Source organism: Schistocerca serialis, chromosome 1 (assembly GCF_023864345.2).
Source record: "Schistocerca serialis cubense isolate TAMUIC-IGC-003099 chromosome 1, iqSchSeri2.2, whole genome shotgun sequence".
Lineage (NCBI taxonomy): Eukaryota > Metazoa > Arthropoda > Insecta > Orthoptera > Acrididae > Schistocerca > Schistocerca serialis.
In genome coordinates this window covers 222,100,185-222,127,297 of record NC_064638.1, presented here as the reverse complement: position 1 = coordinate 222,127,297, position 27,113 = coordinate 222,100,185, and the positions used below count along the sequence as shown (strand labels likewise).

At 38.0% G+C, this 27,113-nt stretch overlaps 1 protein-coding gene across 1 annotated transcript; it reads right to left on the bottom strand.

The window, feature by feature from the left end:
• Positions 1–1,882: 1,882 nt before the first annotated feature.
• On the bottom strand, positions 1,883–24,994 carry LOC126460736 (organic cation transporter protein-like; the record flags this gene model as incomplete). Its single annotated transcript, XM_050095942.1, has 7 exons — positions 1,883–2,227; positions 5,606–5,742; positions 10,144–10,325; positions 16,706–16,713; positions 22,794–22,962; positions 23,365–23,519; positions 24,894–24,994. Coding segments are annotated over 7 exons (819 nt in total), but the record flags the coding sequence as incomplete, so codon positions are not given.
• Positions 24,995–27,113: the final 2,119 nt, after the last annotated feature.

Sequence of the window (27,113 nt, the reverse complement as noted above, 5' to 3'; positions counted from 1 at the left end):
CGGGTGCTGCAGTGCCCACCCGGATGGCGCCCCACCTCCAGCATTCGGCACTCTTTCTGGTGATGTTTGACTTTGATATTGTCTATCACACCTCTGAACGGCACGCAAACGCCGATTTCCTGACTGCCTGCCGGGGCGGACCACGAGTATGCCGCCTCCCCCTTGGTTTGTTTCCATGTGGGCCTGGATGTGGATGCAGCTCTGGATGCGATTCTGTTGGATGCCAATGCAGTCTGGCGGGCCACCACACAGGATCAGACAGTGCAAGCTCTCCACCGCCAAATCTATGCAGGTTGGCCAATCAGTCATTGTAGTGTCTGCGGTGCCAAGGTCCATAATTTTTTGGATGATAAGCACATTCACTTTTTTCGCAGTGGCATCATCCTTTTGCATAGTGATTCCAATGTTCGCTGGGTGGTCATACTGCATGCGTTGCGCCACCATGTCCTCGACCTCCTCCACGCTGGCCATTGGGGCATTATCCTCACCAAACAGCTGGGATGTTGACACCTTTATTGGTGCAGTTTGGATAAAGACATTGCCTCCCCCATGTTAGCTTGCACCACATGCCAAAGACGTCAGGCAGCACCCCCATGCCAGTATTTTTTGTGGCCGGATCCAGCTGCTTCATGGGAATGTCTCCATTTGGATTTCACATTTCTGTTTCATGGTTCCCAGTGCCTCATACTGATCGACTCCATGTTGGTATACCCTTATGTATCCCACACGATGAACACCACTTTTGCTGACACTATCAAAATTCTCCTTTTTGCTGTCAAGGGACTCCCCAAAACGATTGTTATGGACAATGGTCCACAGTTTACTTCACCCAAGTTTAAGCAATACTGTATTGCAAATGGAATTTCCCTCATCCAGACTTCTCCTTTTCAACCTGTGTAAAACAGCCGGGCAGAACCTTTTGTGCAGATGTTCAAGACCCAGCTCAATAAGCTGCTGAGCCATTATCCACTTCTTTTTTTGTCTACATACTGTGCAGCCTTCCGGCATGTCAACCAGCTCCACCTCAGTCTGATGGACCATGCCACCCTGTGGTGGACCACTGCTTCTGCCTCTGCCTCAGCTGCTGTCTCCACCACCAGCTGCCCGTGCTGCATCACCACCTCCCGCCACTGCCGGGCACAAGCCCGTGGAAGTCGACCATTTTTTTTCCCAGGGGGAGAAATGTCATAGTGGCTCCTTATTTAGAGGGCCCACACAACCAACATGCAAGATGGGTTGCCAACCTCCTTGCAGAAGCATGGAGAGAAACATTGCCAGCTGATATAAACAAACAGACTTTCCAAATAAACACTAAACGACTTTGCCAGACAACATGTGACAGTGTTCCACCAATCAGAACTCATATGACTCACATAGCACTTTGGTGACCCGTCTTCATAGGCATGCCTGGACAGTCAGAATGGTAGTGTTTACCTACCACTTGGAACAGCTCTGGCCAGTATTTGTGCCGGCACTAGCATTGTATACACTCGCCATAGTATTGTTAGTAGCGTGTTGTATTGTGTAATTAGTAGAGTAGATTTTGGTCAGCATTTTCTTTCATTGTCATATTTCCTTATCTGGTTTGCCACCCCAAGACTTGTGGCGTTTTCTTGTTGTCCTTGCATTTAAAGCTTAGCGTATGCCAAGAAGGCATTTTACTTTAATTACAGTAAAGTACATTCAAATTGACTGTTTGTTCTTTCCTGCTGACCGCAGGACACTGCAGTGTGAGAAAAAGCTGTTACTATCTTGCTGAAAATGAAGAGGTTGAAATATCTCAAAAGCTTTAATAAAATCCATATGGTTGTGAAATATTAATAATGCAATGCCAAATGATAAAAAAGTTAATTTACTGACAGTTTGTGCTTCTTATAATATTCTCATTCCACAAAATAGTGCCAGAGATCATTATATGCATTATGTAAAAATCTTGTACTAAAAATTGTGGCTGACATATAATTCAAAGCTGATTGTAAAAAATCGTGGCATGGTATATCTGAACAATGTAAATACAGTGTGCAAATATCAGCAATTGAAATACCACTAAATTAACTATTTTTGCCATTTTACACATTTGTGTTATACATTTGTATAACTCAATGAGTGCTTCGTGTACAATGTCCATCAGTGCATATAATTCACAAATTTTCATGTCTTTCATTTCTCAGTCTCCTTGGTCTCCAAAAGGACATCAACATTAATATCTTGTTTATCACTGGTTAGCCTGCAGGAGAAGAAGAAGATGATGTATCCATAAATTCAGTCACAGAAAAACAGAAAGAAAGAATGATAACAATAAAACAAAATAAAAATGTAACGAAGTTACAGGAAAAAGTCATAACACAGTATAACTGCTAAATCCCTGTAGATGATGTAAACAAATGAGGGAATGGCTGATATGCAAACTAATGAAAGGAAGAAGTATTTTTGTAAATACTACAATTTTTTTTAGGATATTTCACATATTTTAAGCCAGACATAGGTCACTATTCTCCACATTTCACTCATATAAGTGCCTGTCTCTATAACACTGATACATTACTACATTATTGTTACTAATCACTTAATCTGGTTTATAAAATAACGAAAGTGTACTTTTACTATTGATACAGAGCACAGTAGTGTTTCAAAATGCCAAACTATATGTGAGTAAATTCATAACTTTTTTGAACATCTGCAATAAATGACTTATTGATAGAAGTATTTTATAGAACAAGTATTCGTTTTATGCACCTAATTCTTCACGACAAATTTTAAAATGTACCGTTATTTTACAAATTTGTTATTTAAGGCTGCATAATCTTTTACATAAAAAGAAACTCTGTCACTGTTCTCATACTACTACCAAAGATCATGGTTTCAAAATTAAAAACCTCTTTGCAAAAGCTACAACATGGACTAATTCAGAATACATAGAATATGGTAAAAAGTACAAAACATATCATTCTCTTGAACACAACAAATGTAAATCAGTCAAATGAGGAAAAAGGAAACAAACAATTACTGTAAGCTAATTTTTAGGAATGAAATAAATGATTATCACAAAAATGATCTTTACAAAATGACTAAAACATGATTCTAAAATTTAGCATAGACCTAAAATACGAATTTATTCATACAAAACGATTTAAATGGCTGTCAAAAGTTTCTTACAAGAAACCACACACAATATCAGCCCCTGCATGTTTTTTTAATTGTGTTTAAGGCAGATAAAGCTTGTGGTGAATCAGTGAAAGCCTTCTAAATGGCTATAATTTGATACAACTTGGAAGTATAAATTATGTAAAATTAAACTAATGAAAAATCTCAAGCATTAGGTTTTCTCCTTTGCCATAAAAAGGTAGAAACAGGAAAGACAATCTAAAAGCTTTATATTTATTGTTGTTTATGATGTTCTAGTCATCCACATTATCATATTGTTGTAAGTGGAACTATCTGAAACTAAAATTATATCCAGAACATGGAAAAGAGCAAGAAAAATTTGCATTGACAGTATGATTCTAGAAAATGCTAATCAGCATATCTATCTTTACTAGCTCATAAGTATAAAGGGTAATGTAAGAAATGAAATTTTCTGTCATATCAAACTTGGATGACAAGTTTTTGGGAGAAATTCAATAGCCTCCAGATCAAAGTAGTATATAAATCTGTAGATAACAGTTTATATATGCTGACCTACAGCTCTGAGACCTAGCAAAAATGAATTAACCACAGTAGACCTCTCAATAGTTAAAAAACAAGGCTTTTCTAAAAAAATAAAAGAAAAAATGGGAAAATGACATATGATCTGTTACTGACAACAGAATGGTCAGATTCATCATGTAAAAACCTGCTCTAACTTTTTTGTAACTCATAGTTAACCTCAGTTAAAATCCACAAATTTCAGCTGCCAACATGAACTTTAAATTACCTAAAAATATCATGAAGTGTATTTCCTTGCTTGGCACTTGTAGTTAGCAGAAGGACACCCCTGGATGCCATTACCTGTTAGTTTGGAGAGCATTGTGTGCATGACTGGGGGAGTGCAGCCATTTTGTTACCACAGCAACGTTCACTGAAGAAAAATACTGCTTCAAGAAAAATATATGTCCTTGGCCCAATACTATTCCTCAATAACATAAAGGACTTCCCACAGAGCATCAAGCATGGACAAACAATATTGTTTGCAGGTGACTTAAATGTTATAATCAGTGACAAATCACCAGATGCACTGATAGAAAAAGCCGAACAAACACTAAACAGTGTACGTGAGTGGGCATCCAATAATAAACTAACACTAAATTAAAAAAAAAACAGATGCTGTTAACTTCTATGTCTGCAAAAACCACACTATAACAACTTTAAGTTAAACAATGAAACTATAGAATGTGTAGACTTGGTATGCATGTTGAGTCAGTTAAAGTGGGAAGAACATATTAAATACTTACTAACAGAATCACTACAGCATGCTATGCTCTTAGAATTCTGATTGCAATGTGTGATACTACATGTGTCAGATCTGTATATTTTTCTTATATCCACTCTGTTATTACCTATGGAATAACATTTTGGGGAGTCAACAGTAAAAATATTCAAATAGTTTTCAAATTACAGAAAAGAGCAATTCGTATAATAACCAGGAGTGGCAGTAGGGCTCATTGCCTTGAACATTTCCAAAAGCTGGAAATCCTAACTGTCCCCTGTGAATACATTTTTCAAAGTATTATGTATGAAAAAAAAATAAGTAAAAATAAAAAATAAAAAAAATTGACTGCTATGTTAAAAATTTTTTAGTACACAGCTATGAAACTAGAAACCAATACAATCTGCATCTGGAGAGGAAAAATAAAGTCAAAACTCAGCAGAGCTTGTTGTACAATGCCGTTAAATTATATAATAAATTACCCCAAAATATAAAAGATACTGACACAATCGGACAGTTCAAAATAAAAATAAAAAAATTTTTATTAAATAAAAGTTATTATGCAGTAACGGACTATCTTAATTAAAACATGCAGCGTAATTAAAGTAGCTTGCATTGTAATACATGAGGAAATAATTATAATATGAAATCAAGAATTGTACAGTACTATAAGAAAATTACATAAGGATATAAAACTAATGTAAGATACTTTAAAAATATGTGTAAATATTAATTTTATGTGTATAAATTGTAGGTATATTGTATTGTATATGATTTTGCTGACGAAATCCACACAATGTAAATTGTTACATGGATTAATAAAGAAATCAATCAATCATTTCTGGGGGAGGGGGTTTCCTTTCAATTTCTAATAAGTATTTGGAAACACATGTTTTGACCCTAGTTCAATGAAGCCATCAATAGAAAAATACAAAGGGGTTATGTGATGTACAAAATGTTCTTAAACTCTTAGAGGAACATCTGAATAGTTACATGGTAGCCCAAGGCCACTGTGGCTGGGAAGAGCTGTTGAAAGTGTACCTCAGCATGTGATTTGTAGAGTGCCTCATTTTCTGACAGAAATGGTTAACAGAGATAACGTTCAAGCAAATAACAAAGGACTGTAATATTCAAAAGAATTCACAAATTTTGCACATCAGTCACTTAAGGGCACAGTAAAACTGGATCAATTATTCTTACTTTCCAAAATTTTCTCCTTCTGCTACAGTGTCTGGTAAGTTCTGATTCATTGTTTCTGGAAGTAAAAGTGCAGTAGCTTGTGTTGCCAAAGATAGAGCACCAAATATCACCAAAGGTAGTGGCCGCCAGTATTCAGCCTGGAAAAAAGAATGGAATTTACCATGTGTAGTTTTGTACAGTGAAAAATCAAGCAATGGGAAATCTGGACTGGAATAACAATATTATGAAAAAGACATACTGCTACTCACCACAAAGAGGACGCACTGAATGGCAGACAGGCACAGTGCAAAAAGGCTACTAGATATTATTAGCTACGAGATAAGACTTTTATCAGAAACAGACAAAACAAAACACACACATGCATAACTCACACACACAGTCACTACCATCTGCGGTAAGGCTCAACTGCAACTGCATCTGAGGTGAGCTGTGACCTTTGTCGGTGTTGGTAGTAGGGACACAGAACAGAGGAGGCATGGAGTGGAGAGGATGTGAGATAGCAGGGTAGGGGTAATGGAACACTAGTGCTGCCTGTGTGAGCATGCAAGTAAGTAGTGAGGACAAGAGAACTGCTTGCTAGGCACAGCATTGGGAGGCTGTGCTGGTGGGATGTGGGCTAAAGGAAGAGGAGAGAAATCGAGAAGGAAAAATGATTGTGCAGGTGCACTGGCAGGACATAAGGCATGTGTATAGGGGTGGAGTGCAAGCACAGAAGGGGTTAGGGAGGTGGAGCACGTGATAGTTGAAACCAGGTGGCTTACAGAATGAAGGATATGTTGCAGAGAGAGTTACCATCTATGTAATTCAGGAGAACTGGTGTTGATTGGTAGACTCCATATGGCACAGACTGTGAAGCAGTTGTTGAAGTTAAGCACATTGAGTTGGGTGGTATGCTCAGCAGCAGAGTGTTCCAGCTATCTCTTGACCACAGTCTGGCAGTAGCCATTAATGTCGACACACAGCTTGTTACAGGTCATGCCCACTTAGAATGAGGCTCAGTGGTTGCAAAAATGTTAAAATGTGTGTGAAATCTTATGGGACTTAACTGCTAAGGTCATCAGTGCCTAACCTTACACACCACTTAACCTAAATTATCCTAAGGATTAACACACACACACCCATGCCCGTGGGAGGACTCGAACCTCCACCGGGACCAGCCGCACAGTCCATGACTGCAGCGCCTTAGACCGCTCGGTCAGTGGTTGCAACTTAGTTGATAGTTCACTGCTTTCACAGGTGGCTCTGCCTTTGATGGGGTAGGAGGCTGTGACAGGCCCTGCATCTAGGTCTATCATGGGGATATGAGCCATGGGGCAAGAGGTTGGGAGCAGGTGTGGAATACAGATGGACAAGGATATTTTGTAGGTTGGGTAGGCAGTGGAATACCAGTGTGGGAGGGGTGGATATGATAGAAAAGAGAATATTTCTCATTTCAGAGCATGACAAAAGGTGGCTGAAATCCTGACAGAGAACATGATTCAGTTGATCCAGTCCGAGGTGGTTCTGAGTCATGAGAGGTTGCTCCTCTGTGGCCGGACAGTATGTTGGGGATGGCAAATGACTAGAAAGACAAATCATAAGAGACTTTATTCTGGACAAGGCAGGGAGGGTAATTTCAATATGTTAAGGCCTCAGTGAGACCCTTGTCATATTTGGAGAGTGACTACTCATTACTAGATGCAATGAGCAATGGTGGCTAAAATTATGGAAGAGATTTCTTGGTGTGAAATGAGTAGAAGCTGTCGAAATGGAGGTATTGTTGATGGTTGGTAGCTTTGATGTGGATGAAGATACTGTTGTAGCCGTCCTTGAGATGGAAGTCAACATCAACGAAGTTGGGCTAAGGAGGACCAGATGGAGTAGCTACTTCTACATGACTATTCTGCAGTTCACACTGAAGTGCTTAGCAGGGGTTCACATAAAACCATAGCCACACAGCTACTCTACTGTTCCACTCTCGAACAGCAAATGGGAAAAGCTAACACTTAAACCTGACATGCAAGTTCTGATTTTAATACAATGATCATTTCTCCCTATGTAGGTTGGTCTCAACAGAATATTTTCACACTCAGAGGAAAAAGTTAGTGATTGAGATTTTGGGAAAAATCTTACCGCAGTGAAAAACATCTTTGTTTTAATGATTGCCACATCAATTCATGTAGCATATCTGTGACTATCTCTCTCCTGTTTCATGACAGTACCAAATGAATTTCCCTTCTTTGAACTTTTTTTAATGTCTTCTGTTAATCCTGTTTTGTAAGGATCCTATACCGCACAGCAATACTCCAGCAGAAGATAGACAAGCGTACTGCAGACAGTCTCTTTAGTGGACTTGTGTCTTCTTAGTCTTCTGCCAATAAAACACCATCTTTGGTTCAACTTTCCTACAACATTACCTAAATGATCATTCCAATTTAACTCATTCATTACTGTAATTCCTACATATTTAGTTAAACTGACAGCAAATGGGGGAGAAGGTGTTGAGGTTCTGATAAAATGTGGAAAGCACATCCTCCCTGTCTGTCCAGGTCATAAAGATGTCATCAGTGAATTTGAACCAGATGAGGAGTTTGGGATTCTGTGGGGTTAGGAAGAATTCATCTAGATGGTCCATGACAGCTATATCCAATAGTGTGATAGCTAATAATACTAGCATATTTTCTCACTGTGCCTGTCTGCCATTCAGTGTCTCCTCTATGTGGTGAGTAGCAATGTCTCCTTTTTCTTTGCACAGTAAAAATTAATACAAAAACAAGTAAGAATGGTTCTTTTTTGCCACCTAATATCAGTTTCATCTTTGCTAAGCTCTGCATGTTTAAAAATGCTAATTTGTACCACAGCCTAAATACCATGAGGGACCGATGACCGTAGCAGTCTGGTCCCTTTAATCCCACAAACCAACCAAATACCATGTCAATCAGAAATTTTGCACCATACATGGCTGACTGAACACATCTGAATACATCAAGAAGAAGGCAAGAGTATTTCACCTACAAAAAGATGTAGAGAAAGAATATCTATTAAAACTAATCTTTGTGTTGATGATTACTTTACTTTTTATTAATGGAGTGTGGATACATTTTCTTAGTGACTTGAATATTTTTGCAGTATGGTACTGGTGAATATTTTTTAGGATGTGAAAATAATAAAACTTTTATCTGGCACTTACTCTTCATATTTAGCAGAAGCAAGAATTTCTTAGGAAGTTAAGTACATAAGTTCTCAGTGTATTCCAGACTCTGAGAGGATTTACTTTGATAACAGTCTAAACAAGTACATTTCCCTAAAATCTATATCCATGTAAATGGTTTAACACTTTTGGTGTAGTATCCTACACCATGGCTTCTTGGACAAACAAAAAAATACACAGTTATACTGTGAGTCTTCCATCTTCCGACAAAATAAATGAAAAGGTTGCATTTCTATGAAACATCAAGCAATTGCTGTGGTTCTATATAGGCTAGCAGGGCTCTGAACTCCGCATAATCTAAGACAGGCACTACTACACAGTAACTAAATGAGACTGAAATCAATCTCCACTAAAGGTGGACGAAACGGCCACGACCATAAAAAATAATGGTCGGAAATGGATAACAAAACTGATATAAATGCTTAACTATGTATATCAGACAAGCAATGCAAGAAATGTTGCTGTGTAACCAGCACATGCAGGTAGCAACAACATATAAACATTTTTCAATGTGTATCACAGTGCACAGAGTATTTTCGTTACTGGCCTTTTTTACTGACTGTAAAATATACAAGAACAAGAAGTAAAAATTAATCCAAGGCAGGCTGGGTTTATATCTACAGAATTAAAACTATACCATCATAACTATACTTGCTGTATGCTGAACAAGTGTAAAAATATACATGTCAGTTCCACAAGAAAGTATACATCATAATTTTAAATGTAATATCCACAGCAACATCTCTGGTAGTGGTCTAGAATCTCTAATCAATGCACTTTTGCACAGAGTACAGATAAACAGTTACATAAACAGTTTGAGAGTTGAATGTTTTGTCTTGTCAGTTGAAATTTAAAGTGAGTGCAAAATACCTGAAGCGTCACAAGGCAGTACTCCTTGCGAATCATCCAAAGGGACCAAAGATGTCATATGGAGCTGCTGCTAAAATTCTTAGTGTGTCAAAGAAATTCATTGCAAACTAGGTCAAATGATATTTAGAGGTTAGAAATGTGGATGATTTACCAGAGAGAGGGCTAATGCGCCAAGCTATAATTGATAATGGCAGCAGTCGGAGTAACTATTAGGTAATTGTGCAGCTAGTAATAACATGTATTTTCATGAAAACATATTTTTATAATAGTGTGTTTTATTTCAAACAGATAATGGTGTGCACTTTCTTGTGGAACTGGCTGTACTTAAGTTTGAAAGGTTTAATTATTTCAGTCAAAAACAGTGCTGTAAACAAAATAATTGCACTGACATACTGAAAATTGACTTTACAGCTATAACAACAGACTTCTTTAGTTCTTTCTTACTGGTCATTGCAGAGAAATTCATCAGTATACTTACCAAAATATTAACAAATGGTGCAAGTATGCCTCCCACTCTAGCACATGTTGAGCTAGCACCGAGAGCAACATTACGAATAACAGTTGGAAACTGTTCTGTTGAGAATATGTACAATGTACCATATGCTGCAGTTATCCCAAGCTTTCCAATCATGGCAAATGTAATTATCAGCCATGTCATATCTAAAAGTGAAAAGATGCAGTTAATCAATATATAGACAGACTCTCTCTCTCTCTCTCTCTCTCTCTCTCTCTCTCTCTCTCTCTGAAGTAACAAAGAAACTGGTGTAGACATGTGTATTCAAATACTGAGGTATGTACTTAGACAGAGTACACCACTGCGATCAGCAATGCCTATACAAAACAACAAGTGTCTTGCACAGTTCTTAGATCCATTACTGCTGCTACAATCGCAGGTTATCAAGATTTAAGTGAATTTGAATGTGGTGTTGTAGTTGGCACAAGAGCAATGGGACACAGCATCTCTGAGCTGGTGATGAAGTGTACCATGAATATCGGGAATGCAGTAAAGCATCAAATCTCTAACATCGCTGCAGCCAGAAAAAGATCCTGCTAGAACAGGACCAAAAATGACTGAAGAGAATTGTTCAAGGTGACAGTAGTGCAACCCTTCTGCAAATTGCTGCAGATTTCAATGCTGGGCCATCAACAAGTGTCAGCGTGCGAACCATTCAACGAAACATCATCTATACGGGCATCTCATGTTCGGCACTTCTGCATGGACAGCGAGGCCCTACACCATATCAGGCAGATGTACCAGTTTCTTTGGCTTTTCAACATGTGTGTCCACACACACACACACACACACACACAATATGGATGTAGTTCTCCAGTTTCTGAAACCAGGATATTTGTTGATTGAACGTAACACCCATGGTCTGTTTGATCACAGTACACATGATTTATCTGCTGTTCTCCATTTTAATTTTTATAACTAGAAATCAAAATTCATACTTTAAGCTTATGTTATTTTATTTATATAAGCTTAGAAAGCATTAACAACCAAATCCATAAAAATGTGTTCATTTTATTTGGATGTGAAAGTTGCTATGACGCTGCATCAGAGAAGGGTCATATAGATAACAGTGAGAAAATAGGTACACCATGGTTAAGATTTCATATGAAACTGTTTGTCTCATCCATTCTAATACTAACTCCCATGTTCCAAACTTCTTAATCTTCTTTCTGAGCATCTTAATCACATTATTATTACTGATTTCAAGTTTTCCAATAAATGCATTCCAGCTATCATTTATTAAATAGTCTCAATCTTCTTTTATCAAAACATTTTTAATGTCATTTTTCTGGTAGTATTTATCTTATGACTGCAGTACAGCCCCAGTTAGCTGAACTAAAGGGGAGTAAGCCGTTTCAGATTACTTTTTTTTCATTTACGCCATGAACTTGTAATATGTACTACAGTATTTCGTATTGTACATATTTATGAAAGCTTTGAAGGTCGAAGGAATTCAAAAATCTCTTTGTAGGCAATGCTTATGTTCTTCATTACATTTAAAATTACAGTTTTACGATTACAGTATACTAATACTGTTCTTCATAGTTTGCAGCACAGCACAAAAATAAACATATAACAGAAATGAACAACAACTCAAATGCACGACTACTGGTAGTGTAGGTTTGTTCAGACTGGTGAGTCGGTGGGTGGGGAAGCTACTCAAGGTCAGGTGTTCACTTCTTCCCACCAACCACCAACCACAGCCCAGCACACTCTTGCCTCAATTTTTTTTCTGTCAGAGTGTGTGTGTGTGTGTGTGTGTGTGTCTATATATATATAAACAAAGATGAGGTGACTTACCGAACGAAAGCGCTGGCAGGTCGATAGACACACAAACAAGCACAAACATACACACAAAATTCAAGCTTTCGCAACAAACTGTTGCCTCATCAGGAAAGAGGGAAGGAGAGGGAAAAATTGAAAGGAACTGGGTTTTAAGGGAGAGGGTAAGGAGTCATTCCAATCCCGGGAGCGGAAAGACTTACCTTAGGGGGGAAAAAAGGACAGGTATACACTCGCACACACACACATATCCATCCATCCTTTAACGTGTTTTGGCGGCAACACAACCACCTAACCTTTATGCACATCGTTGTCTACCAACCCAAGTTCACCACAGGATCAACACAGCACAGCTTAACCAACACTTTTTCGCCTTTTTTCACACCAGATCTCCAGTTGCTTTCTAGTTCACCTTTATCTCTCCCCATATATATATATATATTTTTTTTTTTTTCATTTTCATTTCAGCCTCATGTTACACTTTCCACCTTCTAATACCATGTCACCCTCACAACACCCCCACAATGACCCCATTAAGTTTTATTTACATTCCCTCCGCAAACATGCCTTCGCCCTAGCCAGATTACGCTCCCATATTTTATTTTCTCAGGCTTGTCTGACATTTGGCATTACCCCCAAAGGCCTCACACTTAAAGTTCCCATCTCTGGCTGCAACCCTTCTTTCCATCAGTTCCAAACTGAACAATCCATTGCCCTTACCCATCTAATCCTTCACCTACACATCAACTCAGCCAATGAACACACCCGTCAACTCCTATCCTTAATAAAAGTCCTCAATCTTTCCTCTCCCACATCCACACCGGCTGTTCAAAGCATCCTCCTACAGGCCAACCGCAGAACAGCATGCCACCATCCACCTCAAAAAACTATCCAATCTCCTGGTTTCCCACCTCCGGAAAGGCAACTCACTCACCTTTCACAACCTTTCCAGCAAACCTCAACCTCCTCTCATTGCACACAAACCCAGTCTCTCCCATCTACTCAATCTCCCACTTCCAGCTCCACTCCCTCCAAAACCTCAAAATTCCAATCAACACAATCTGGAACCACAACACCCTAATTCAGTAGTTAACCTTTCCTCCAAACCTCTCTCCCAATCCGAAACCTCTGTCCTATTCAAAGGCCTCACCTTCAGCCCCACTCCCAGATTCAACCAAACAGCCCTCGTCAAAGATTTACTGTCCTACACTCGTACTCTCTGCTGGAAATATCACTTTGCCACGAAGAAAAATGATCCTAATCCTACTCCTAATGATCCATCACCCCAAGACACTATCCAAATTGAACCCTGCCTGGAACAGTTCCTTCCTCCGTCACAGTGGGACCCACCTCCTCTTCCTCAAAATCATCCTCTCCAAACCTTCCAGGAATTTCTGACTTCCAGCCTTGCTTCTCAATCCTTCTTAAAAAACCTTAATCCTATTGCCAACATCACCACTGCTGAAGCCCAAGCTATCCGTGATCTGAAGGCTGACCGATCCATCGTCATTCTTCCGGCGGACAAGGGTTCCACGACCGTGGTACTTGATCATTGGGAGTATGTGGCTGAGGGACTGCGTCAGCTTTCAGACAACACCACATACAAAGTTTGCCAAGGTAATCCCATTCCTGAAGTCCAGGCGGAGCTTCACGGAATCCTCAGAACCTTAGGCCCCCTACAAAACCTTTCACCTGACTCCATCAACCTCCTCACCCCACCGACACCCCGCACCCCTACCTTCTACCTTCTTCCTAAAATTCACAAACCCAATCATCCCGGCTGCCCCATTGTAGCTGGTTACCAAGCCCCCAACCACTTTCTCGAATGCCTGGAATCCTTACCCAATCTATTACCCCCGGAAACCATCCTTGTAACCATTGATGCCACTTCCTTATACACAAATATTCCGCACGCCCAGGGCCTCACTGCGATGGAGCACTTCCTTTCACGCCGATCACCTGCCACCCTACCTAAAACCTCTTTCCTCATCACCTTAGCCTGCTTCATCCTGACCCACAACTTCTTCACTTTTGAAGACCAGACATACCAACAATTAAAGGGAACAGCCATGGGTACCAGGATGGCCCCCTCGTACGCCAACCTATTCATGGGTCGCTTAGAGGAAGCCTTCTTGGTTACCCAGGCCTGCCAACCCAAAGATTGGTACAGATTTATTGATGACATCTTCATGAGGACTCACAGTGAATAAGAACTCCAGAATTTCCTCTCCAACCTCAACTCCTTTGGTTCCATCAGATTCACCTGGTCCTACTCCAAATCCCATGCCACTTTCCTTAACGTTGACCTCCATATGTCCAATGGCCAGCTTCACACGTCCGTCCACATCAAACCCACCAACAAGCAACAGTACCTCCATTACGACAGCTGCCACCCATTCCACATCAAATGGTCCCTTCCCTACAGCCTAGGTCTTCATGTCAAACGAATCTGCTCCAGTCCGGAATCCCTGAACCATTACACCAACAACCTGAAAACAGCTTTCACATCCTGCAACTACCCTCCCGACCTGGTACAGAAGCAAATAACCAGAGCCACTTCCTCATCCCCTCAAACCCAGAACCTCCCACAGAAGAACCACAAAAGTGCCCCACTTGTGACAGGATACTTTCCAGGACTGGATCAGACTCTGAATGTGGCTCTCCATCAGGGATACGACTTCCTCAAATCCTGCCCTGAAATGAGATCCATCCTTCATGAAATCCTCCCCACTCCACCAAGAGTGTCTTTCCACCGTCCACATAACCTTCGTAACCTCTTAGTTCATCCCTATGAAATCCCCAAACCACCTACCTTACCCTCTGGCTCCTACCCTTGTAACCGCCCCTGGTGTAAAACCTGTCCAATGCACCCTCCCACCACCACCTACTCCAGTCCTGTAACCCGGAAGGTGTACACGATCAAAGGCAGAGCCACGTGTGAAAGCATCCACGTGATTTACCAACTGACCTGCTTACACTGTGAAGCTTTCTATGTGGGAATGACCAGCAACAAACTATCCATTCGCATGAATGGACACAGGCAGACAGTGTTTGTTGGTAATGAGGATCACCCAGTGGCTAAACATGCCTTGGTGCACGGCCAGCACATCTTGGCAGTGTTATACCGTCCGGGTTATCTGGATACTTCCCACTAACACCAACCTGTCAGAACTCCGGAGATGGGAACTTGCCCTTCAGTATATCCTCTCTTCTCATTATCCGCCAGGCCTCAACCTCCGCTAATTTCAAGTTGCCGCCGCTCATACCTCACCTGTCTTTCAACAACATCTTTGCCTCTGTACTTCCGCCTCGACTGACATCTCTGCCCAAACTCTTTGCCTTTACAAATGTCTGCTTGTGTCTGTGTATGTACGGATGGATATGTGTGTGTGTGCGAGTGTATACCTGTCCTTTTTTCCCTTAAGGTAAGTCTTTCCGCTCCCGGGATTGGAATGACTCCGTACCCTCTCCTTTAAAATCCACATCCTTTTGTCTTTCCCTCTCCTTCCCTCTTTCCTGACGAAGCAACCGTTGGTTGCGAAAGCTTGAATTTTGCGTGTATATTTGTGTTTGTGTGTCTGCCCGTACCCTCTGCCCATAACCTGTGCCTGATCCTTCATTATTCTACACAGATCAATTTTTTTTTTTTTCAGTGCTGTTATGCTGTGTCTAAGTTTCATTAAACATCATGATTTTACCAAAAGTGTTTCATCTTATTATTTGTCCTTTGTATCAGAGGTGTAAGAAATTTCAATTACAGCATCTTTTTGATCTTCACTAAAAATCAGACATTAGACAGTTTTTACAGTTTCCAACAGGCAATTCAACAAAACCATATGTTTTTTTCACAGAATGGGTATATGATTAGTGAAACTGAACAGTTCAAATTTCTAGGTGTTCAGATAGATAGTAAACTGTCATGGAAAGCCCATGTTCAGGATCTTGTTCAAAGACTTAATGCAGCCACTTTTACTATTTGAATGGTGTCTGAAGTGAGTGATCATTTGACATGAAAATTAGTCTACTTTGCTTATTTTCATTTGCTTGTACCACATAGTATTATATTTTGGGGTAACTCTTCCCATTCTAAAAGGATATTTTTTGCTCGGAAACGGGCAGTTAGGGCAATAAGTGGTGTAAGTTCACGAACCTCTTGTCGACCCCTGTTCACTAGTCTGGGTATTTTGACACTGGCCTCTCAATATATATATTCCTTACTGTCATTTCTTGTTACCAATATTAGCTTATTCCCAAGAATAAGCAGTTTTCACCCAGTTAATACTCGGCAGAAATCAAACTTGCATTTGGATCAGTCTTCCTTAACACTTGTGCAGAAAGGTGTGCAGTATACTGCTGCATCCATTTTCAATAAGCTACCACTCAAATTAAAAAAACTTAGGAGTAATCCACGTGCTTTCAAATCAAAACTGAAGAGTTTCCTCATGAGTCACTTCTTCTTTTATGTAAAGGAGTTCCTTGAAAAATTAAGCTGATTCTTGTTGTATTGTTGACTGCATTTACTTAAACTTATGGATTGACTATTTTTGGGTTCATAAACATTTTACTTTTCTATTATTACTTTTATGTTGTAATTTCATGTACTGACACATTCCATGACCTTAGAGATTTGCTCCTCAATTTGGTCCTATGGAACTTGACGTGTAAATAAAATTTAAAAAATCATAACACAATAACCTATGTCTCCGCACATTGCCAACCCCTTCCAAATGACTTGACTGCTCACCAACACACCTAAAATGTGACAGACATTATGAGCACAGTTAAGTGTTGACTGCCTTCATCAAGTTCATAGGCAGTCCTAAGGTTCTGTGCTGTAGTGCCACTGGGTCACGTAACTGACATGCTCTTGTTCTTTCTTCATTATATCAGTATCTCACTGGGGGTTATGGAAAGGTTCTTTCCCCAAAATGAGGGAGTAAATTGAAAAATAAACATCAAACATAACATTCAAACAATGGAAACTTCAAGTTGGAATATCAACAATGCAAGGGAAAGGTAGATTGCTTCTTACCATGAAGATGACATATTAAGTTGTAGACAGGTGCAACAAAAAGACACTTGCTCATTAGCTTTCATCCGAAGACTTCATCATAAAAGGATATGCACACACAGTCATACATAAAGCAAGCACCCTCACACACACACATGACCACCATCTCTGGCAGCTCGGACCAGATGTGTGCGTGAAGTGTGCTTGCTTGTGTGAATGAGTGTGTGTGTATGTGTGTGTTTCCTATTGTGAAGACGGCTTTGGCTGAAAGCTAATGTGTAAGTCACAAAGAAGCTACCACTCAAATTCAAAAAACTTAGGAGTAATCCACGTGCTTTCAAATCAAAACTGAAGAGCTTCCTCATGAGTCACTCCTTCTATTCTGTACATATTTTATACGTAATTTGTTTATAGTTAACTCCACATCTGAGAGTCCCTTGCCCATTATCCTCATTATTCATGGCATTTAGCCAATTCCCATAATAGTTCAAGCCTGGTGTACATCTTCACTGAAGAGACCATTGGCCACCCTCACTTTAATTGTATACATGTGGAGTCTGTTCTTTCAGGCATGTCCAAAAGAACAGACACCACATGTATATAATGTGTAACTGCCTTTCTGTTGTGCCTGTCTTCAACTTAATGTGTCATCTTTACGGTAAGTAGCAATCTATCTTTTCCTTATATTGTTAACGTTAACATTCACCTTCATGATAAATTTTATTGTGACACATTTTGCAGCTACATGATGCACCTCTTTTTTGTATGTTGTGATGTTAATTGAACATGGAGAGAGTGAGGCACCTTGGGAGCAGACTTCCAACCAAAAACCCCTCCTCACACACCCAAAAGCCATGAAATTCTAGCGTGTCCAGTAGACACTCAATTCAAAGATCATTTATATTTGATTCATCCTTATAATATGGCACAAACATACTTCAGCAACCTTCTCATTCACGTTTTTTGACACAGCTGAAGGACAAACCAACATCTAAAAACTCCATCACATGTATTATTTAAAAACACCGACTAAAACTGGTTAATTGTGAGAGCTCAGCATTTGGTGCTTTATTTTGGTACTGTAGTTGTCTGGATCCATCAGATTTATCTAGGATATGCATAAATTTTTAATTTTTATTACTTTTTTAAAACTTGTAACAAAAATGATTTGGTGGCCAGTACATTAACTTTAGGATTTGACACAAGTAACGGAAATACTTGTTGATTAAAGTTATTCTCTTATACACTGAAGTCCTCATCACAGTTTATAGTTGCACTCTAAGAAGACTCCCAGCAAGGTGGCTGAAGGGAGTGACTGAACTGATATAAAATGAATAATATGGACCAGTACTGACTGCTTTTTGGTGCACCAACTTAATCCAGCAAACAACATAGTGTTAAATGCATCTAACATCAATATATATGATGATTTCAAATAGATTACATATAAGATTTTAGAAATTATTAATGCCCTGTATCAGTTTGGGTTTCGTAAATGCAGGTAAGTTAAAAACAGTGTTGCCTGCTGCATACTGTAATATCAACACCAAAAATTAATTAAACTGTTATCTACATCCATAGACACATTTTCAGAGATAGAGGACAGTTAAACAGTTTTTATGTAATCACTGATGGAATTCTGTTCTTCACTTTTTAACCGATGTTCAGCTTTCTCTGTCTGCTTCCTTTTGCATAGGCATCAGAGTGAACTGTACAGTTCTGCCATTGCTCTGTACGGCTATTTTATTGTACGTGAATTTTGGATTAAGGCTACACAGTTAGATCAGAAGCACAGGTATTGACATAAACACATTGTACAGTGCACCCTACCAGAGAAACTATTAAAAGATAAGGTACATTATATTTTATATGTAATTTGCTTATAGTTAACTCCACATCTGAATGCCCTCACCATTCCTGTTTCTTTTTTAATTCTAGGAAAAAATTCTACATATTTCCTATTATGTGGCTTCTGCCTATAAATACTGATGTGGGAGGCAGACATCTAAGCAGGTAACAATGTCAATTATTCATTTCCACAAAGTCACATCTTATTATCGAGAGAGACATTCTAGCGATCTTTGGTGAAACTCAAAATTGTTATGTTCATATAGTTCCAAGAATATTTAAAGAGAGACATCTCTTTAAATAATTATTTCAGCAATCATATCTTTCAAGCAGTTATTATTATTACTGTATTTATTGCTTTAATTTTTTTATTTGTATGGATGCCACATTGGTGACCATGACAGAACTTGATTGTTGTGTACTAATCCATGTATTATTATCAATTAATGCGTAAAATTTTGATTCCAACAATCCCAAGTGGATGGAGAGATACAGGACGGAAGGAAAAGGGACAATTCCAGATGTGCCACATGGCAGCTTCTGTTGATTTAAAAAAAAGTTAAAACTTTCTTTTTTTCACTGGCTACTTTTCTGCATAGAGCAGAAGTACTAATTTTTTTTCAAAATTTTCTATGTGCAGAACTTCTTTCAGAAAGACAATCTCAGCATCAGTAGCAGTACGTAAGTATACATTTTGAGTGTTCTCAAATTTTCAGATTCAGGTAAATTTGGGTCTGTGAAATTAATAGCATCTGCTGTATAACAGTTATGCTCATCAACAAGTTTATACAAGTACAGCCACTGCCAATAATAATAATAATAACAATATTATTATTATTATTTTTTTTTTTTGACAAATGTACAAGATCCCTCACAGATGTATGTTCACGAAGTTATTTCTGGGCTGAAAAATCACATATTCTTACGCTGCATCCACATAACGACTTGTGCTAACTATACATTTCCCTTGTTAAATGTTCACTTGTGGTCACACTCATTTGATTTCATCACTCCCTGAATCAAAGGATCTGTTTTTGAAGGCTGCAGTTCCTTGGTGACTAATTTTTCCTGATAATTTACTTTTATGTTCCCAGAATGAGATTTTCACTCTGCAGCACAGTGTGTGCTGATATGAAACTTCCTAGCAGATTAAAGCTGTGTGCCGGATCGAGACTTGAGCTCAGGATCTTTGCTTTTTGCGGGCAAGTGCTCTACCGACTGCGTTACTCAAGCACGACTTATGACCCATCCTCACAGCTATACTTTTCTGTTAGCATTTAAAATAGATTCAACATAGTTTATATTTACATTTTGCACAAGAGCTAATTCGTGCAGCACAAACACAAACTGTCATTTGTGGAAATGATTAAACTCAAGTAGTAATGTCTACCAACACGGTTGCTTGCTAGAATGCAAATGAGGCACTCAGGTCCATAAGGACCTAAAGCACATGGCCGTCGATCCCATATTTAAGTGAATACCAGAGAAACCAGTGATACAGCTTTTCAAAAATTTTCAGATACACAATGTGGGCCTACAGCACAGGCAAATCTGACTCACCATAAGATCAACAGATTTCAGAAGCATGAATAAATGCTATAATCTCACAATCGACAGTGATGTGCTTTAGGGCCTACTGATTGTCACTGCCTCAAATGGATTACTGTATGATAAAACTCATAGCTTAATATTCTATAACCCATTCAGAAAGCCACAAAATACGTTTACTGTCAGTAAAACTTTAACATATACTGATGTCTGATCTAATTTCACTACATACTGAGTGAATTAGTGTACCTGAGGAATGTGCTATCACCTAGCAGGAATTATGCCAAGTGAATCGTAATAGAAGTCTGCCTCAGTGTGCTATGGCCTGGTGGCACCAACATAAACTTCTAGTTGAGTGGCAAGGACTAGCTGTGTACATTGTCAACTGTGCACATTGTTTATCAAATCTCTACATATTTAGCCTGTAAGGCAAGCTGCGCATGTGCAAAACCTCCTTAAAATGTGCACAACTAAAGGTGTTCTCTCAACCCTGATACCAAGTGCCATGGAGTCTAGAGCAGCAGTAACGCGGTAGATTTAAGTGCCATATCTTTCAAATTACAGCATCTATGTTTAACAGCATTCAAAGAAAAAGAAACCAATAAATCCGCAAAGTGTCAAAATTTAGGGTGTTCACATGCTCTTGTGCTCTTACACAGTAGCTGCCACTGCTCAACATTGTTGTTTAATCATAGCACAACTAATAAGTAGTCCTTTGTGTCAGGCTTTTAATAGACAAAGTGCCTCTAGTCTGTTACATTCTATAGTTGGATGCCATTACATGGTATCTGGCAACAGTGAGAATATTTCTTAAAAAGATAAGATATATTTATGTGCTAGTGTAGCTAGATAATTAATTTATTTATTTATTAGTGCATTTTAATTTTTATCTAATTAATATTCATAATGGAGTCTAATTCTGATGTTCAGCAATCAGTTATGAATCCCACTAGTCAGACTGGCGAGATGTTGAGAAAACTCTTAAAAACCTGACAGAAGTGAAGAGTACTGTCCTACAAATGAAAGGACATACTAAATTAGGATTAATAGTGCAAATTTAAAAAATTGTACATGCTTAGAACAAATTGCCCATAGTACAAGGGAACTTAGCTATGCAAGTTAATGAAATTGCATGTGAGGGAAAAAACTGAACAGATTAGTCATACCAGCAGTCAATGAAAGAAGAAATTGTCAGCTGGTTGCCAGAAACAGAAGAAAAACTTGACCAGACAATAGAAAATAAATTCCCCCAACCAAGCACGAGGCAGGTCTGCACTCTGTGCATGCATGAAGGAAATTGACAAATGTAGCAGCAAAATTATTTCCACAAAACTTAAACACCTGCCACTGCACTGCACACTGTGATGCACTTGTCATCCATACTGCGAGAGAACTGTCTGCAGCAAACCTAGAACAGGTATTTTCTTCTGACACTCTACCACTCTTGTTTCCCAGTGGTCTTAGTGTGGGACAACATGTGTGCCTTTTTTTTTAAAGTGCCCTTGTAATGTGAAAAACATTTTTGTGTTACACTTCTGCTATCTGTTTCACACCAGTGGACTCACAACATTAAACTCACAGGAAATTTTCCTCTAGCCTGAAACAATTATTCATCAATTTATGTACACAGTCATGTGCAAATCAAAAGTGACAAACAAATTTAACAAATAGCATATAACATTATTCACCAAAGAAAATATTTTAAGTGGGACTCTCCTCAGTTTATTGAGACAGATATTTCAAGTCTGGATTATATAACAACTAGGGATTAAAGTGTTTTTTTTTTTTAATTAATGGAAGAACTTTCTGAACTTCCCCATCTATGACACCAATGATCACAGAAAGCTTCCCTGTAGAAACAATACATCAAAATATGGTTGATGGAATTGGAACTTTCATACCTTATTACACAAGGTGTTATTGTCAAATTAGAATTAAAATGAGTGAAAGTCCATATGATCATATTAGCTGTTTCTTGCAGCTCATAGTTCATTCAAAGATACAAGACCAGTTTTGCACCTTAACAAAAGTTTTGTAAGTTTATTTAACACGACTGCAGTTGACAATACCTATACAGAACAGCATTTCTCATGAAAGTTTTTTACAGTTTTTTAAAAGAGAACATTTATGATTTTTGTTGTACTAAGATTGTAATTCTTTTATACAGAAATGGATATGAGGATTCACCTTTAAAGTGTTAAACAGGTCACAGGTCTTTCAATGGATTACCACAAACAACTAACGTGATCATATGGACTTTCACTCACTTTAATTGGTAATAACACCTTGCGTAATATTATGGTATGAAAGCTTCAGTTTTATCAGTCATGTATTATTTTAGCTCTGGTTGCACCACCTTCAGAGTAGTCTGTATGGTCAAAGTCACTGAGGAGTATAAAACATAACACTGTACTCATTTCCTTACCACCAGCACGATAGGAAAAGCACTTCAGGAACAGAAAATGTTGTTTGCAGAATTCTCCATTCCTTTATAAAGTAAGCAAAGAATCCAGTCCACAAGTATCCAGTTGTACCAAATACTTGGCACAACAAACCAGCAACCATTCTTTTGAATGGACCAATCATTTCCATTGCTGAAAAATGAGGTAAATGCATTGATTTCCACAATATGAATTTTAAAAAAATGTTATTCAAAATCTTCCATAAGTTAAGTACTATAATAGCTCCCATTATTTTGTGTGATACAAAAATATTAAAACTATATGGCATATCGGAAATACATAAAGTGCAGCAATTGGGTTTAAATATCTCTAAGAAAAATTATCTTAAAAGTTAACTTCAGTTACAGAAAAATAGAAAAGGCCACTACTTTCCAGCTGGTTGCAAAGGCACAAATATTCTCAACCTTTTCATCTCGTTTCAAATGAAGAATTCATGGTGCATTTAAACCATCTTTTTTGTGTGTATCCGAGTGTGTGCTGCCATTTGATATGTGAAAAATTCTTGTAAGTTAACTGACTAACACTTATGCTTACCTATAACATAGGCTACCAAAAACATTCCAGAAGTAGTAGCACCAATCAACATTCTAGCTGCAACATATGAAGAATAATTTGGCAGAACTGCAGCTCCTATTCCACCAATTATCTGGAGGACAAGGGAGAGGAAGAAAATTGGTTTCCGCCCAAATCTGAAAAGTTCATTAAAAAAATCCATTTTAAGTGGTTATTTTGTGACAAGTGGTCATTTTGTGACACAAGTAAAAAATTATCAAAACTGCAACTTCTGTGCTGGGCATGTTCTATGGAGAGAGAGAGAGAGAGAGAGAGAGAGAGAGAGAGAGAGAGAGAGAGAGAGTGTGTATTTGAGGAACATGTATAGTTCTGACAACACTGGGGAAAGGAATACAACATAGCACTTCATTAGGTACTATTCTGGTACGTACCTGGAGCTACCTTAATGTAACAATAAAGAACTCAGATTCATGAACTAGTTCTCCCAATTACAAATTCAATATTTAAAATTCACATCATGCTAGTTGTCCACTCTGCATGTCGTAGGAACAAGTTCTTTGACTTGTTCCACATCCCTGAAGGTTCTCTATGATGACAAAATATATAGCTCAAGATGAACGAATGAGTGAAAGTAATATATGCAACTTCCAACAGTTTTTTTAAACCAAGCACAAACTATTTTTTTAGTTAACACCGACTGCCTGTTGACACAATGTTTATCAGTAGTGGTACACTGTCAGTTTCAATAAGCAAAAAGAAGATAACGGTCTCCAGTCTTATTAAAGAAAACTTCCCGACTTCCACTTTGACCACTTCATAACCTCACTCAGCACATTCAAACTGTGTGCACTATGGGTGGCAGATTATAACTGATATTGATTGAACAGATATAACATACACTTCAGCTTCCTTCATATTTGTTATGTTTTACATTTTTTGCACAATTATCACTCACATTAACAACAAGAGTAGTGATAAAGGCAATATAGTATATTATTTCAGTCATGTTAGTACCATGGAAGAATTTTTCCTCTACATCACACCAACTAATACTAATGTAGCAATGAAAATAATCAATTTTTGACAATGTAAAGTAATTTGGTAGATAAATAAATCTACTCACCAAGTGGCAGCAGAACAACATGTATAAAAAAGGTTATACTTATGCAAGGTTTCAGAGACAGGGCTCCTTCTTCTGGCAGAAGGATTGAAGAGGAAGGAAGAGAGGAGAAGGGAAAGGAACTGGAGATGTATAGAAAAGGGGTAGAGTTCAGAAAAGTCACCCAGAACCCCAGGTCATGGAAGACTTACCAGACAGGATGAGAAAGAAAGAGTTCCTTTACTTTCACCCCTCTTCCTTCCTCTTCAATCCTTCTGCAGAAAGAAGGAGCCACTGGTTCGAAAGCTTGCGTAAGTAAAATGTTTCTTTATATGCATGTTCTGCTGCTGCTTGGGGAGCAGATTCTTCATCCATCCAATTACATTATATTGTCAAATAATACTAATGTAGTGCACCTAATTATTATATTCCCACAGCTTCATCAATTTACCTGTGTGACAAGTCACCAAATATTATAGAGCCAAGAAGAACTCCAACCATGAACATTGAATCAGCAGTTGCACTTAACCATGCATATTCACAGACCAGGTTAAACCGAAAGAAAAGTCAAAGCTTATTAATCAATAGTAATCGTATACAGATTACAGTGAGGGAGAAACCCATCACTTACCACAGACAGCTGTGCTGACTGCACCAACATTTTCCAAGTCACTAATCAGTGGACAATGTGTTCACATTACATCACTCTTATACAAATGCCAAAAAAGTTGGTGCAGTACCTCTTCTGCCTCTAAAATCTGTGGACCATATTGCTTTCCCTCACTGCAGAATAAATAGTCATGAAAGCTGTATGATCTCTTACGAGGACATAAATTATACTGACCAACCTCCATTATGGCACTGCTCTTGTAAGTCGTCGTGTCATATATACAACTGTCACAATCCACAGTGTTATTTGTTGGTAATCTTGCATCAAAATATTCTTGGGTGAAATTTGCATCTAACTGCTGACAAGATGACCATCTCATTGCTGCAGTATCCCATGGAATTGTCATATTAATTACCTCAGGTGCCAAAACATATGTACTATTTTCCATTTCATAAGGAAGACGGCACCTGTGCGGAAGTGAAAAATTGTTAACTACTATTTTCTGTATAGAATATAGCAATCACAATTTGACAACTGTCTCATAACATTAAATATTATTTTTAAAAAAGCATGACATATTTCAAGCTGTTTTTGTGCTGTATATTTGTCTGAAGTAAAAATTACTCTACATATAGAGTCAGTGTGTGTTCTTTTGCTTGTGGACATGCTAAATCATTTGATTTTTTATTAAGTGTGAAGTACTTTCCCTCATTTTCTTTTATTCTTTTTCTCTTATGATAACAGCTTTGTGACATAAAAGACACCTCTCACACCTAATATTGTTAACAACACATTAATAACACACATTCACTTGGTAAAAATCATTATTTTTAAGTGGAAAATAAATAAGTCAGAAATAAATGTTTTCACAATTTTTGAGCACAGGTTCCTTTTTTGGGAGGTAAATATAAAACAACAGCTCATATAGGAGAATTTACAAGTTATTCATAATATCAAGAAAGAGAGAGAATACTTTTTATTCAAGTATGAGTTCCATTATTTATTATGCCTTGGATTTGTGTATGTTTAATGTGTATCACCTCGCATTTAATACAAACTTTTTTAAAGAAAGAAGTTGCGAATATAGGAATGAAATTTTAAAATTACATTGAAATGTTTATTTTTCTCTGCCTGAATAAAAGTAATGAACTCAGCAGAAGTAAGGGTTAAATTCTTAGGAAATCAGACATTTGAAACATTGTCTAAAAATCAAACTCATAACTCTTACACATTAACAAACTTGGTGGGTCCAAGTTACATATATTTTATGGTCTTTCTGGAACAACCATATCAGATATGGTAATTTTAACATCTTATCAGCAACAAATGCATCAACACTCCAATAAGACAGTAAATGGCACAGTATACTAAAAAAAATGTGACCAGCAAAAACTTTATTTAATTACATTACATTATAAATCATATTTCAACATAATATATGCAGAACTGTATTGCAATGAAATATTATTGCAGAATATTTGTAGTTTTTTGTCAGAGTGAGTAACATAAGTCATGAAGAAATGCAGGAAACTAGAAAATAACTCTTAATTTTGCAACCAAGATGAAGAGAGACATTACATAGAAAGATAAGGTGTGGAATGCTGCTAACAGCTCTCTGCTCATAGTATCATAATACATACATTTTGACCTTCTTTATGATACAAGTACAGGAGTAAAAAGTACAGAAAGTCTCCTTAGTGAAAATACAGCTATTTAAATACAGTACTTGGAAAAACTGACAGCTAAATCACAGAAAATGGATTATTATAGAATTCTGACAGAACTTAGTAAATATAGTTCAGTACATCTCATACAATTGTATGTGCTATAACAACTGACTTCTCAAACAATGAAATACAAGAAGTAGAAAGTGTTAAGATTTTGGGATCATGGATAGATCACAACTTTAATTGGAAAGGCCACTGCCTGGAATTAAGGAAGCACCTTAGTTTAGCTATGTTTGCGGCATACAAGATGAATGCAGTAGGTGATTCAGCATGGAAGAAACAAGTTTATTCTGCACATTGCCATTCACCAACGAGTTATGAATCACTTGTAGGA